General features: G+C 43.7%; 1 protein-coding gene across 5 annotated transcripts in view; it reads right to left on the minus strand.

The window, feature by feature from the left end:
- Window positions 1–15,345, minus strand: part of UST (uronyl 2-sulfotransferase) — a 325,108-nt gene that overhangs the window by 76,737 nt on the left and 233,026 nt on the right. For all 5 annotated transcript variants that reach the window (XR_004911810.2, XM_078054593.1, XM_078054592.1 and 2 more), the window contains 2 exons: window positions 7,020–7,117; window positions 4,906–5,063 (listed from right to left, as the gene is read on the minus strand). Coding sequence is in view for 4 of the 5 variants with exons in the window: in XM_078054593.1 (XP_077910719.1) it covers window positions 4,906–5,063; window positions 7,020–7,117 (256 nt within the window). In the remaining variant the exon portion in view is untranslated. The remainder of the gene's footprint in view (window positions 1–4,905; window positions 5,064–7,019; window positions 7,118–15,345) is intronic.

Below are 15,345 nucleotides of genomic sequence, written 5' to 3' on the forward strand. Positions count from 1 at the left end.
CCGTGACCAGAGAGTTTGAGCTGGTCACCTCAATATCGCTAGCTATAGCCAAGAGAGGATTCTGAACCAATAACCCTCCATCTAGGATTCTGTCATGCCCTGTAGGTGGCGACAGCCACCATAACTAAACTTGGAAATTATCAAGGCAATGGGGGCTGTCCAAAGATTCTTGCTTTTAGGAGGGCAAGATATAATAATTGTGCAAACCAACAAAGGTAGAACATGAAGCCTTAAAATATTCTGCTTGATGCTTTAGTATCATAATAATGCAGCCTTTAGAGATCAGCCACCAAATATGCATTTACCCTGAGTCATATGGGCAGAACGTGGCAGAAAGAGGCTTAGAGGATCCTGTAACTCTCAACTCAATGTTCTTTCCTTAAAGAATGGCTGTTCTTTATGATACATAGGCCAAGCTTTAATCACTTAGTATTTGTTTTAACCCAGTCTGGTATTTTTATTGAGAGATGGAGGAAAACTTGAATTTTTCCTGTAGCATACTATATTAAATTTTCTCTTCTACATATTTGCTATAATTTTCTATGTAAATGTCCTCAGATTTAAATACTGCAATGCATATGGACTCAGCATACATTACTGTACTACTGAGAGGTCTAAATAGCATTCATGCATAGTAAAAAATGATATTTAAATTTGTAATCTATCATTGTTTATAAAAATATTTAAATAAGAACATTTAAAAAAAACAAAGCACCCAGTTTATGAATGAACTCTGCAGAGTTAGTATATAAGTCATTTGTTTGGAATTACACATTTTTCCTTTGTAATAGTTGGTGGTGGGAGTCTCAAGGCAGCCCACAAAAGTCTAGTAAATTCCCTACTGTGGCACCAATGTTTACATTTGTAATGGAAAAAAGCTGAAAATGAATACTAATGTAACTCTGGTAATGGAAAGTATTTAAAATACAAGGGAAAAGAGTTGGACACATGAGTTTTCAAGTCTCCAGAAAGGAGAAAGGTAATGGGGGTTAACGTTAGGTCATACAGTTCCAATGTCTGGATGCTAGGTGGCGCTACTGAACTGTAACAGCTGGGTGATTTGCTCAGCCAGGGGACACTCATTTAAGGACTGTTCCTATCACAGATATTCACATGTTCTCTGTCTTTAATTAATTTACTTACTTATTTTGGTTTCTAACACCACTGTGATTTTAGCTCCTACAGAAATTATGACTAAGAAAAACATTGGTGGGTCACAGCGTGTCAGTTTTTAAGAACGAAGGAGAAAAAGCATTCACGAACACAATACTCATGGCTCAGGAACAGGTGATTTCCGCCCCTTACTTCCACATTTTGGTGGGTGACTATGGATCAGCCTCTCCACTTCTCTGGACCGGCTCCAGTTTCTCATTTTGAAAAGGTAAGTAATGAGCCAATATAATCAAGATTAATTAATCAACAAATCAGACTGTGTAGGCTGAACAAGAGAGGTCAGCTCCTCTTACCCAGTATACCTGTCTGGGGCTTGGTTCTCCCTAATTCAAACTCAAGCCAAGGCTGGGTGGCGTTTACTGAGTGCTCTCTCCGGGGTACTCGTCTCCACATCAGCAACTACCCTCCCCTGGCTGGTGAGAAACATCTGAGCATATTCTCTTGGTTATTCACACGCCAAAACTCATTTTTTTTTATTTTCCACTTGAGTACTTACTAGTATAAATTTCTTTTGAGATATGCTAAGTGGGTCTCCACAAAATGCATACATTAATACAAAATATTTTTTTTAATTCCTAAAAATTAAGTTTCTCAAACATTCTTGGTAGGTGACAAATTTACTTGTCAGCATACTTCCTGTAAGAAATGAACAAGGTAGGGGCAAAGAGTCAAACTATTATGTAGGGAGGTTATTAACTTCCTTATGCGGTAGGTTATTGAAACAAGCAGTACTGTCTGGAAGGAATTAAGGAATATCATTCCTATCTAGAATAAGCGAAAACCCATTTGAGTACCAGACCTTACTATTTTTACTAGCTCCCCAAACAGTCACTGCTGCTAGTGCTTTCTCTTCAGTAATGAGACGGGTCTAAATATGTTTTGTATTGCTGGAGGGGGCTTACTAAAAATCAGCACGCACCTACATTTTTCAAAACAACAGGACAAGCACCAAAGAAAAAATGGCCAGTGAAGTGTCTGTACCTCAATCCAGCTCTGTGGCCGGTTAATCTACAATGATTTAAGGGTCTCTAGATCCCTCGGTGTCTAAGATATTCAGTTTTTCTTCCCTCTGTTCTCTAGGCTCTTCAGTTATAAAATTCTTCAATAAAGGGCAAGAGCAATGATTTCAAGGCTCCGTAATCCGAGAATTTAGACTAAACGTGCTGATGAGGCAGCTCTGGTATGAATTCACTCAAGGGACTTGCTTTAACCTGGCTGACCCCAATGTGCTGGCCATGAGAACCTAGTACAGGTGCCTCGGTTTTGTCAAGGCTAAACCGTATTGAGAAGTGGGCCAGGAGGATGCGCTCCTCTCCTGTCCCCTGGCCCAGGGAATATGGCGTTCCTTGAGACAGAGCAGCTGTGGGACTGCTTGGCCTTCAGCGTCACCACAGAAGAATCTCTCCAGAAGATGCCCAAAAGACCACAAAGCATGGTGGAAAGCCGTGAGCAATCACTCAAGGGTTCGATTTGCTGTATGCACACTGTGATGCTGGGGTGGTGGGATTCCAAATAAGTGGCGACCAGCTCCACTCAGGCCCTGAATTCAAAGTTCTCCTGCTGAGTGTAGCCCCAGGCCAGAGTTCTGAAGCCTCCCTCCATGCCCATGAATGACCCCCTTTGTGACTTTACTGTTGGAATGGGGGGGGTGATAAGGGGCAGCCGGGGGGGGGGGGGGGACAGGTGTACCTGGAGGGTGGGTGCCACGGGCAGTATAGACATGTTTCACTATCTTAACCACGGATACCACTAGACTGTGTGAACTGGTCATGTGTCGACTTTGGCCTTATAGAAATCTTTCATCCCATCACACAGGAGTACCAGACAACCCTTACCCTCTCCAAGGCAGCAAGCCTCAGGGGATTTAATATACCGCTATGCCAAACTCAAAAGGACAAAAATCTTGAAATTATAGGTGGAAAGATCACGGCTAACGTCAAAAGAGCTAACAGTAACTCAGTTTTCAGAAATACGTTCTACTTTAACTAACATGCTTATAGATCATGGGACCAAGGCCCAACTTCTGAGAAGTCACGTAGCTAATATGGAGAAAATAGCTGAGAAGTCAAGATGGTAGATTCTGACAACAGCAGGTAAGTGGGCTCCTCGGGCTAAGGTTTTGATTTGTGGTTTATTTGTATTTAAGAAGAACAAAGATAAAACTACCCTCACCCAAGTTCTCGGGGCTACACCCCAGATGCCGACTTCCCGCGTACTGGGCTCTGGCAGCCGTGAATGACACCAGTTCCTGGTCTGAGGACGGACGATGTGTGTGATGTAGAGTCACCAAAACTCTTCTCAAATGTGGGGACAAGAGGGCATTCATTTGTTTTGACAACTACGTGTCTCCAGGATCTCGCTCACCTTTCATCTCACACTGCGTATCCCACACGTGCGTGCGTACACACACACGCACACGCATGTACGCATGCACACACACATGCTCTACAATATAACGCTGAAGAGTGGAAATAACAATGAATGATCTGAACCTTGTCTTCAAAAAAGTCTAATTTAGAGTAAGACTCCACCTTGCACAAAGACTCCAGTTTATGTTATCTTCCGGAGCTAAAAATGGGTCACAGCACGGCTCTTGAAATTCTTTAAATTTTCCACTGTCGAAGGGGCAAAGGAAGGCCTGGTTTCAAAAAGTGACTGCGGTTTCTTCTGCTTCTAGCTATTCACACCCCATTTCCTGTTGAGGAGACGCACCCGCAGGGCACGCATGAAGGGCTGCGGTCACGGTCCTGCATGCAGGTGTGTCGGAATGTATCTCTGAATGAGAGAGCTGAGAGACCCGGGCAGCACCCACCCGCCAGCCATGTTCCTCCTGCAAACCCCTGGGGGTGGCCACCTCAGGTAACAGGATCCAGGGCTGCTCCAGGCAAAGCCGAGTTCACGTGGGCATCGCTACGTGCCAACGACGCAGGTGTGGCATGGGGTCCCTGCCCGGCGGAGGACCGGGAGGCAGCAGGGCTGCGTTTGGGGGACCTTTCGATCTGCTCCTCAGTTCTACAAAGCGCAAGGCCACCTCCCATTTCAGGATGACAAGACAAAACAACAAAGAGACCAGTGAATAAGTATGCAAGGCTTGTGGTGGCAGCAGCAGATTAAGGAGAAGAGGAAATGAACGATGTTGCTTGACTTTCAGGATCAAGTAATAATGAGAAAAATAAATGATGGATTTCTGAAAGTAATTATATTTCTATGGGCAACCTCTGCGATTGCCCCGCTGCATTCCATTTCTTGCTTCTATTTGGAAACCACTCCATTTATTAGAGTAAAATCATAATTGCATTTTCAATTTGCCCCTCTATCCATTCTATTGCCAAAATTTTATACGCCAGAGTGCTTTGGCAAATGGAAGTAGGGCCCAGAAAGGGTATTAAGCTGTGGTTCCTTCACATTCCTGTTTCCATCAGTGGACTCCCAACACGTACACGTCTGTTCACTGGCGCATTCCGGCAACACGCTCAGGACAAGGTCCACGCAGATGTTGCCAGTTGCACTTTCCAAAGGGAGAAATGGAACCATCAGGGCTTTCAAACATGGCAAGTTTAGGTTGGGACCCGAAGCTCCAGGTTTGGGCACCTATAGCTCGTGATTCTACCCTTCCTCTGCAAGCCCGCGGCAACCTCTCTTCATGAACAGATTTCCCTCCTTTATTGGCCCGAGTCCCGTTCAAGGTGAGTAACCCTCAAAACGCCAAAGAGCCTCTACAAAGGGAGTTACCTGGGTCTTTGTAGATACTGAGCACACCCTTGAAGTAATGAGGTAAAAATCTTTCCAGTAAAAGCAGCACGTCTTCTAACTCTTCGAGAATCCCCACAAGCAGGAAGTTTTCATTCACGTTCAGTTTTGCTCTTTCAAGGGCCCACTCACCAGGCTCCCTTTATGGATATAAAAATGATTTTTCAATTAGAGATTCATTTTCGAAATGTGGCAACAACATGCTGAAAAGGTATCTCTTCTACCCACCCACCGCCGTTTGATTGAGTCCAAATCCCATTTCCTTCAAGGACAAGGCCTGATGTGGCCACCTCCAGGGGTCTTCCCGCTGCCACTAGCCTTTCCCCCCTTCTGACCTCTACCACGTTCACGGGTCGGCACTGCCTCGCCCAGGGCCTCAGGGGGCCTGGCCGAAATATTTGCTAGAAGGAGGATACGGACACAGGCAGTAAGGCCCTATAAACGCTAATCAAGGGGCCATTAGAATGGCTTTTTAATAGAAGGAGCAAACCAATAAAGCGAGGGGTTTTGAAATCTTGAAACGTACTGATACGGTATTTCTACCGAAATCAAAATAGGTATCAGGTCATGTTTGCTCATCTTATTCTTTTTTAAAGAGTTTAAAGACAATTTTTTTTTTTTTAATTACAGAAGGAAAACAGCCTAATCTCATTTGCAAGGCAGAGCTCCGAGCTAACAGCATTTATGTGAGTGGGAAAGGACAGGAGTCACAGGAGCTGGGCTCCAGGCCTGGCCGGCATCCATCATCCAAGGGAATTGGGGCAAGCCTACTCAGCTCGAGTAATTGTCAAGGTGGAGCGGGGGATGTTGTGAAACAGTTTTGGAAATCATCATGTGTGTACCAGGATAAGGCACCACGAGTGCTCTCCCCAAGATTAGGAAATACATAATTTAAGAAAATACTTGAGGGAGTTAGAATCATGCTTCTCCGAATAAATATCTTCACTGTGACAGAAAGTGAGTCATCTGGCCCCAGATCTTCCCAGTGTCTGAAGCACTGACCGTGCGCCAGGAGACATTTATACAGGGGTGAGGGTTGGAGGGGGGAGGCCTTCTGAACTCAGGAAGTTTATGATAAAGCAGAAAACTGACACTGCTAGTCCTAGAATCCGGACCATAAACAAAGTCCTGTGTTATGATAAACTCAGCAAAGCAACAACAACAACAACAACAACAACGTCCATGGTAATTAAGCAGTGATCAGAGTGCGAACAGAAAGGACAAGGGATGAGCTGCCCTTCAGAAAGGGTTTCTTCCCTTGGTCTTTTCAGGAACACACTGACCTTCTCATCAATGTTCCCTTTGGGGGGAAAATGTCACTTCTGGTGGAGGGTTTATTTTCCCCCACATGAAGATAATGTTCATTTTGCATTACTGCCATTTCTTCTCAAGGCTACATGTTTGTCTAGTACAATGGATTTAAATAGTAGCTAGACTAGACTCCCCAGAACTACCTGCGCCCCCCCCCAGAGACTGTGATGAGGTGGAGGATCCCGGCAAGGGCCCCAGGGATGCTGATGCAGGGGGCGGGCACACCAACACTCTGAGAGCCTCACTCTCTGAGTCAGTCATGTTCTACAGAAGGTCTTGCATCCAAGTGAGGCTGAGGGGCAATCACTAGAAAGTAATTTTTCTACTAAGTATGTCTCCTGAGAGAGACACTATTGACTTTCAGGGGTGAGCACCCCGTGTTTCAGACCCAATTAGATAGGGCACGTGGGCAAGAAGAGTTGCAGATGGAGTAGAGACACTATGGAGGAGTAGGGTGGGTGCTCACCCCTGGTCTTTACTATCTCATGGGCCGAGCAGTGACAGCTATGAGTTCAGAATTTAAAAAAAGGGTTCAGTTGGCATTCCAGTTACACATCTTGATGGGGTGGTCCCAAGGCCTCTGTCAGACCTTGATCTGTTAATTTCATCATTTAGAGGACACTCAGAGTCTCAAATGAAATCTTTAAAGATTAACAGTAAACATGACCTGAATTCCAGAAGGCCAAGAGACTAGGCATGCAAGAGATTCCCACACAGTGCCAATTGGTGGCTTTCCTGCCATCGTTCTCCACCATAGCATGCCACGAGTCTGTGTTAGTCTTTACCTGCATCTGGGATGCTGTCCACAAAAATATGGAATGATGTAAAATAATCTGGGGTTGGAACACTCAGGATAGTTTTCAAGAATGCACTCATTGATATCCTAGAAGAGAAAACACAGCAGCAAGATGTCTGGCTTTGTCAAATGCCATACAGGGTAAGTGAAATGTATACTTCAATTACATGGGCAAGCCTTGAGAGAATTCATAGATTTCATGAGAAAACTTTCTTGTTGCCTTTTTGCCTACTGTTCCACTGGCCAGGTGCACATGTGGTCTGAGCATTTCCAGAAGTGCTTGCTCCGTTGAGTAAATTGCATTTGTGCATTTCCCAGTGGCTGGAAGTCTTTAGCTAGATGACAAGCATCTTGACGGCACTCCTCCCCAGGGTACCCACTACCCACTGTATCCCAGAAGTTACCAGCCCACTGGGATGCGGTCGGCACTTAACAAATATTTGTTGAGTGAATGCCCTGTGGCTTAATTCTTCATTCATTCTGACTTAATCAGAGATCGCTATACAGCTAACCCTACAGAAATATGTTTCCCTGTATGTCTATACATCCAACAAATAATAATACCTACAGCAGTTACATAAAGGACTTTGTAGATTTTGGAGAGGCTGTAAAATGATTTCTAATGTCCTATTAGGTTGGACAGTGACAGGATATTTGTATACACTCTCTCACTTTCAAAGGCAACACTTGAGATTTCCAGATTTTCTGTTTCTCTTCTGGGAGGTTGAAGATTGTGTCTCTGTTAGCATTACAAGAACTTACAAGGGCTTGGCGGGTGAGAAGAAAGGCTAAACATCAACTTTTATGAGGTGGGTCGTATTGGATACCCTAGAAAAGGCATGCCTGGTTCTTAAGTATTTCTAAGAAGTAACGATAACCCAATTTACGAATAAACCAAACAGCTATGGGATGTTTTTACAGAGACAATACTGGCAAGGCAGGTCAAGAGAGGACAGAACTTGAAAACATGGTCACATTGTTGATGAAGTTTGAGTCAGTTGACGCACTGTATCTGATATGATTGGGGTAGGTGGTTAGTCACTAAAAATTTTTTTGGTTCAAGTTGGGAATCAGAAAAATGTACCATAAACTTTTTTTTTTAACAACTCTTTCTTTCCCTCTCATACTTCTTTGGTTTATATACCAATTAAATAAATTACACAATTACAATAACAAATTCAACTGGAATAAACAGATTCAGCAACAAACACTCTAGGTAAGTACTGGGGTCTCCTGTGGGAAGCAGGGTTACACCACAGCTCCCAGGGAGGAATATACTAGAAGCAAATGGAGTACATCAGTCCATCCAGCCATGGGTTAAGTGAGGGGTGGTGAAGAACACTTTATTGTGTATGAAAATCCAGTAAAAATGCATGTTATTAGACCCAAAATATCTTTCTAAGAAGAATTTGACACAGAGGGGTATATAGGTCGTCCTCAACTTACGATGGGGTTACCTCCTGACAAACCCTTTGGAAGTTAAAATATGTTAAGTTAAAAATGCATTGACCACACCTAACCTACCGAACATCGCAGGTTAGCCTAGCCTAGTTTAAACGTGCTCAGAACGCTGACATTAGCCTGGACAAAATCATCTAACACAAAGATTATTTTATAATAAAGTGTTAAGCATCTCACGTAATTTATCGAATACTGTACACAAAGTGAGAAACAGAAATGGTTGCATGCGTGCAGAATGGTTGGACCCTCCTGATCATGGCTGACTCCTCACTGCTGTCCAGCATCATGAGGGAGGCTCTTCCTGCCTATCGCTAGCCCAGGGAAGAGATCCAAATTCAAAATTCCAAGTACAGTTTCTACTGAACGCATATCGCTTTTACATCACTCTAAAGTCAAAAAATCATTAAGTTAGACCATCTTAAGTTGAGGACCATCTATATAAGGATATTCATTACTACGAGATTATTACAACAAAATATGACAGAATTTAAACGTTCACTGATGGGGGACTGATTCACTGAGAAGTTATGGTACATCCTACAGTGAAATACTGGGCGCATGGGAAGGTTAAGGAGGATTTACACGTACTGTCCTGAAAGTGTCCGCCATGAATATTCAGATGAAAAAAAAAAACTGATTACAGGACGATATGAAGATGTCGGACAATATGAAGATATACATATATGTTTGCATTAACACAAACATATCTAGAAGGATAAATACCAAGCTGTCAAAAGTGGTTATTTCTGGCAGTAGATGTAAAAGGTGGGAATACATTGAACTTCAACTTTATTCAATTCTGAAATGTCATTTTTATTATAAATGTTTTATGTAAAATATCTTAAGTAAAAATTATTTTATATAAATGCTACTATTATTATGTGTATTTTACTTTTATCATCAGAAAAAAGGAGATTTGCGTGTCGTAGAACAAATCAAGGCTTGTATGGGAGGATGACTGGGCTTTGCTGGAGGATGCTTGACCTTCCTCACAGTCTGGGTGACCTCTGGCTGCTGACACCCCGGGGACCTAAGCCTTAGGTCAGAGGGACCCCATCTGAGGGAAGGAGCCAGGAGCTAGGTGAGCAGCAGAGCACAAGGGATCTCAGGCCAGGGCAGGGGTGATCAGAGGCAGAGGATCTGTCTGCTGAAGTGGAGATTTCACACCAAAGGGCTTAAGTAAATTGGTAGTGGTTTAGGGGGTGTCAAGAGATGTGTCCAATACACAGTCCTTGCTTCCCCTCCCCTGGGTGGTGCCACCGCCCCACCCCAGAAACCTGCATGAACGGGAGGGGGGCGGGCAACAGAGCCTGCCAGAGCCGCCCAGAGACCCCACAGCGCCTCTCCAGAGCTCACGTTATGGTTTCCTCTGAATCAGAACTGTGTCATTATTTGTTTAGGTGGGAAGTCCGTGAGAGCACAGACTGTCTGTTCGCAGTGTCTCCAGCACTCAGCACCCTGCCTGGAAAAAGCAGGGGTGCAATAAATATTCAGCGAATAAATGAACAAATGGCAGAAGGAAAAAGCCAAGACACACAGCCACGATTCCGTGCCCAGCGACCTTGGCCTGGAGCTTGCGGGAGTGGGCAGAGGACATCAGCTGGTGGGGGTGGGAGCAGGGAGGGCTGAGAAAGTGCATGGACCTATGAAGGTCATTTCCCTATTGGAATCCACAAATAACTCTACAAGGTCAATTTATGGGAAGACATACATTCCTAGTTTAAGAAGTGCCATTAGCAATTTTTCTTTTCTTAGATCAAGGCACGTCCCGGGGGATCTCAGAGTTCCATTTGAGCCCATTAGAGGTTGATGAATGGTGTTGACCACAACCATCCTACGGAAATGCTATGGGAGGACATAAATAAAAGATGACTCAGGTGTAAGGTCAAAAGGAAGCAGAATGGGAGCCATGGAGACCTACACACTGAGCTGCCTGCAGCTTCGTCACAGTGATCAGTGACACTTCCCAGCAGCTCAAGGACAAGGGGCCTCAGGAAATCGCATCTGGCCACTCACACCATCCACTCTTATTCCTGGACCTGAGACCTGCAGCGAGTAGCCTTTAGTGTCCAGGGAAACTGCAAGGGACAGGTGTCAACCCAACTTTTACAGAGCGCCTTGCGCTGACAGGTGTCACTGATCCCCCAGGACCACTCAGGTTCTCCCTCCACCGAAGGTTTTATTGTTGGCGTTAAGGCTTTGCTATCCTGCGTTGTTTCAGGCACCCTTTTACACTGGAGTTCTCTTAGTACATATACATATATATGTATATTTAAATGATTATGCAACCTCATTTTTTCTTTCCATGCAGTGCTTCTAAGATAAGGTTCCTTTAAATAACAACTTTAATCCTTATTAAAGATTAAAAGTTTTGCTCTAGGATGGTCATATTCTCATGTTATTAGGGAAATGAGGCATCTCTATAAATGAACATTCCAGATAACTAAGAGAATCCTTTTAATTGCCAAAACTGCCAAAAAAACTAGATCAATTTTATTGAAATTTATTCTAAACTGTACTATTTTAAAAAGCGTCCCCTTAGACACTCTAGGGTTTTTTGTATATGTGTGTGTGGGGGGGGTTCATTTTCCACTCTGATCTTACAGGGAAATCATCTTTTATTGATTTGTTCCTGAACGTTTCACAGGATGGACTGTGATGAACGATTCTCACCTTCTGAGTGCCAAGGGGCCCTGTGGGCTCACAGGAAGGGCCGCTCACGACATCCAGACCCCAGAGTCACTCCTGACCCCTCTCTCACCTGACTCCACGTCCACTCAATCGCCGGGCTCAGCTCTGGTTTCCTCATCTGCATCCTCTGACCTGTTCCACACCCCTGCCCCTGCTCTGTGCCTCTCCGGCTAGTTAATATCTCTTCCTTCGGAGACTTCTCCCTGAATGCACTCTTCACGGCCCCAGGAACTGAGGGGAAATGCACATTCATCCATGTCACTCCCCTGGTTCAAAACCTTTGAATGACTCTTACTCACAATGCAGTGGAACTAGCAATCAGTTAGGGCACCTGTTAATGCTAATTCCCTGGCCCTACTTGCAGAGTGTTTGATACACTAAGTTTGCTCAGATAAGGCTCGGAATCTGCACTTCAAAGAACCTCTGATAATTTTGAGAAGGGGTCACTCTCCATGAGCTGCCAACACTATACCATTAGGTGATTCCGTGCTTTCGCTCGTCCATCTCCCTTGCCTGGCATCTCTCTCTGCCTCCTTCCAGGGTCCCAGCAGCAGGCCCATGTTTTGGAGCTGTTACTGGCCGGATGAGTACCAGCACATGATAGTCCACCGAGCCCTGTCACTCAGGTCAAGGGAATGAAGGCAGCTTTGACCAAGGCTCTCTTCCATCCTGGTGCTTCACTGCCAGCCACGTCTGGTAGGTGGGGCCGCTGGGACAGGCCTATGGTGCCGCCCCGCAGGGCACAGCCTCCCCATTGTTGTTGGAAAAGTCCCCGGAGCTGGGTCTGCTCCCAGCGAGCCCTGCCGGTGGCCAGAGGTCTGCTGTAAGTAGGACTCCGTAATGACACCCACAAACGGATTCCCATCTGCACCCAGTGCCACTTGGTGTCCCCAAGTGATCTTCCCCCTGACCCCTGGCAGGGGCTCCTCCCTGTGTCACCACATGCTCCCTGCACACTTGAGCTTGTTCTAGAGATCAGACCCTGCCCTGGAGTCGTGGGTACTCCCTCCCCACACTCCCAACCCTGCTTCCTCCTCCTCACCCCGTATGGCCAGGCTCCCGCAGCTCCCGCTCAGACTTACTGTCTGAGACAGTAAGTTGCCTGTTTATTTCTGTGCACAGAGAGAACTCGACAAATGCTTCCTCTCCTGGTTCTAATTTTGGAAAGAGTGGAAGGATTGAAATCCCAGGTGGAGTTAGTCTTATCACAAAAGGTGAATTTAGAGACTATTCCTATTTTATTTATCCTTTTATATAAGACAGCACCTTGTCTAAAAACTACTGAATTGAAAAAAGACTTGCTGGTGTTTTTATATAGTTCCCCGCCTGTAACATCAGCTTTGTCTATATGGCCTTGGAGTTTAGAAGACAGAATTTCTGATGCTTTTAGCAGCACAAACCTTGGGAAGCCACATGCAAAGCTCCCCAAATGAGGTAAAGTAGATTGGGGTTTTGGTCTCAGCTTGGCAATGAATTAGCCTGGTGTCTTTAGCTAAATCATGCTATCTTGAGCCTCAGTTTCTCCAATCTGCATAACACAGGGCCGAGCCATATAATCTCAGTCCATGAAACTGTCTTGATGGGCCTGTTCCTCAAATTAGCTAACTTTTAAGAATAGTTTTGTAATCAGAAGATCTAGAAAAAGTGGTAATTTTTTTATTCGAAAATTTATGAGTTACTAAAAGGCTTTCATTCAGCATTTACGATCTAAACTCTTCACCTTTCAGGGAAGGTGGAGAGGGAAAAGCACTGAGGTTGGTATCAAACAGACCTCTGTTCAAATCTAGACCGTACCATTTAGTAGCTGCGGAGTCTAGCCCATGTCTACCTCTTAGAGGCACAATTTACTCATCTGTAAAATGGGAACAATAATACCAAGCATCACTGATCCTTTCCTCAGATTGAAAATCATGTATGCAAATTATTTTTCCTGCCACCCAACTTTTAGGAATATTCCATCATCTTCAGCATCTCAATTCCTCTTTCCTTTAGCTTATATTTAAAAACATGATTACTAGTGATCGCAATAGTTTTAAAAATAGTGACATCAGCTAACTCATAGAGAAAACACAGAGGAAGGAAAACATGGAAATATGAAACATGCTATTTGTGGTGAGCCAAAATAACAAGATAATTTGATGGAAAAACAAAATGGTATTATGCAATTACTTCTCATGATAACTCATTCTACTCTGCACATCAAACAAGGTAATGATACTTTGACATAAAAAAGCTCTCTTTCAATGTGGATTGAACATCAATCTGGGAGCCAGTCTTCACACGCTAAGAACACAGACAGCAGGAAAAAGTTGAATGGTAAAGTAAAAGACACACTGAAGGATAGCTTGCTGTGCTGAGGTGACTGCCAGTCCAACATGGCCGCATTGTTAGTGGGACAGAGAAAAATTCCCGAGTGTCAGTCACCATGGTAGAAGTACCTGAATCCTTGCCCTGCAGACGGACTGCGGTAATCAGATTACAAACTTAATGGTTTAGTCAATTTGGAGAAATGGAATGGGTGTGGTCTAAACCAACTTTTATTGCACCATACATTCTTCCTTGTAAGCCTTTTTAAGCCTTATAAAGAAATCTGAACCAGAACCAGAAGAGTCAAGTAAGACTTTTTAGTGAGGCTTAATGGACTTGAAAGTGGCAGATGGCCAGACACCAATGTTCTCTCATTTCATGCTCATGCCAGGCATGAATTACTGATGACACAGTCTTTCTAGTAGTGAAGGGAATTGTCCTTCAGAATCCTTCTCAACACAGCCCTCTGGGACCAAGCAGAGTAGCACTTTGTTCCCCCTGTGATCAGCAGAGTATGTGATATTGGATAGATAACATCTATGACATCTGTTTTGGTGGCTTTGTGGCCCTTTACACCAACACTTTCTGAGTCTGTCACTGTGTATCTGATTGCAGGATGGCAGACGAAGGAGTGTGGGTGAGTATAAGGCTACATTCATTTTAGCTAATATTCTTATTCACTGTGGGCTCTAGTCCAATGGAGCTCCTGAAACGGAAACACTTACAGACATAAGAGACAAAATATGTTTTGAAGTGCTTCCTTTGGACTCCCAGATTGTGAATTTCAAGTTTCTATTAAACTAAAGAAAAAGAAGTCACAGTTTTATCCTGAAACGTTTTAAGATGAGGATCAATCCTTTATCTAGATCAGTTTTCATTCGATTTCAGTAGACCCTTTTTAATTCGCTGCAACAAAATTTACTGAGTACTCAAGATGACTTTCTGCAGGGTCCTGCACAGGCAGTTAAGTGCTGCTTCCCAGAAATGTCTTTGCACTTCTGTCTAAACACAGTGGTATTAAAACAAGGAACCATAGTCTTTGAGGTCAAGGAGTTTGGGTGCTTACCAGAGATACGGAGACCACAAACACTGTGATTTCATAAAGAGCTGAAAAATCTAGGGAGCCTTACCAAACAAAAATACCAAAATTCAGACAAAGACTATCTGACAAAGACTTCTATTTTTATGGCAAAATATTTATCATGGTATTGTTTAAAAGATAAAAAATTATAAACTATTCAAATATAGAAATTAGGTAAGCTATAATATAACTAATTGTAAAATACTTGTAATCATTTAAATGTTTACAAAGCATACGTAACTATAAGAAAAACGTTTATGTGAGAAAATCAAAATCAAAATATATATGCAATAGGATTACAACTCTGTTGATTCTTTAAAAAAAAAGAGTAACACGGGTGCCTGGGTGGCTCAGTCATTAAGCATCTGCCTTCGGCTCAGGTCATGATCCCGGGGTCCTGGGATCAAGCCGCGTATCAGGCTTCCTGCTCAGCGGGAAGCCTGCTTCTCCCTCTCCCACTCCCCCTGCTTGTGCTCCCTCTCTTGCTGTCTCTCTCTGTCAAAAAATAAATAAAATCTAAATAAATAAATAAAAAATAAAAAAGAATAACACATATATATATTTTAAGGTTTATTGATTTATGAGAGAGAGAGAGAGATAGCACATGGGGAGGGGCAGAAGGAGAGGGAGAGAAGCAGACTGCTAAGCACGGAGGCTGATGTGGGGCTCAATATCATGACCTTGAGATCATGACCTAATGCTTAACCAACTGAGCCACCCAGGCACCCCAAGAAAACCTGTATTTAAAGAATACACTAGAAGAATGTAGACTAAA

This window comes from Halichoerus grypus, chromosome 9 (genome assembly GCF_964656455.1).
Source record: "Halichoerus grypus chromosome 9, mHalGry1.hap1.1, whole genome shotgun sequence".
Lineage (NCBI taxonomy): Eukaryota > Metazoa > Chordata > Mammalia > Carnivora > Phocidae > Halichoerus > Halichoerus grypus.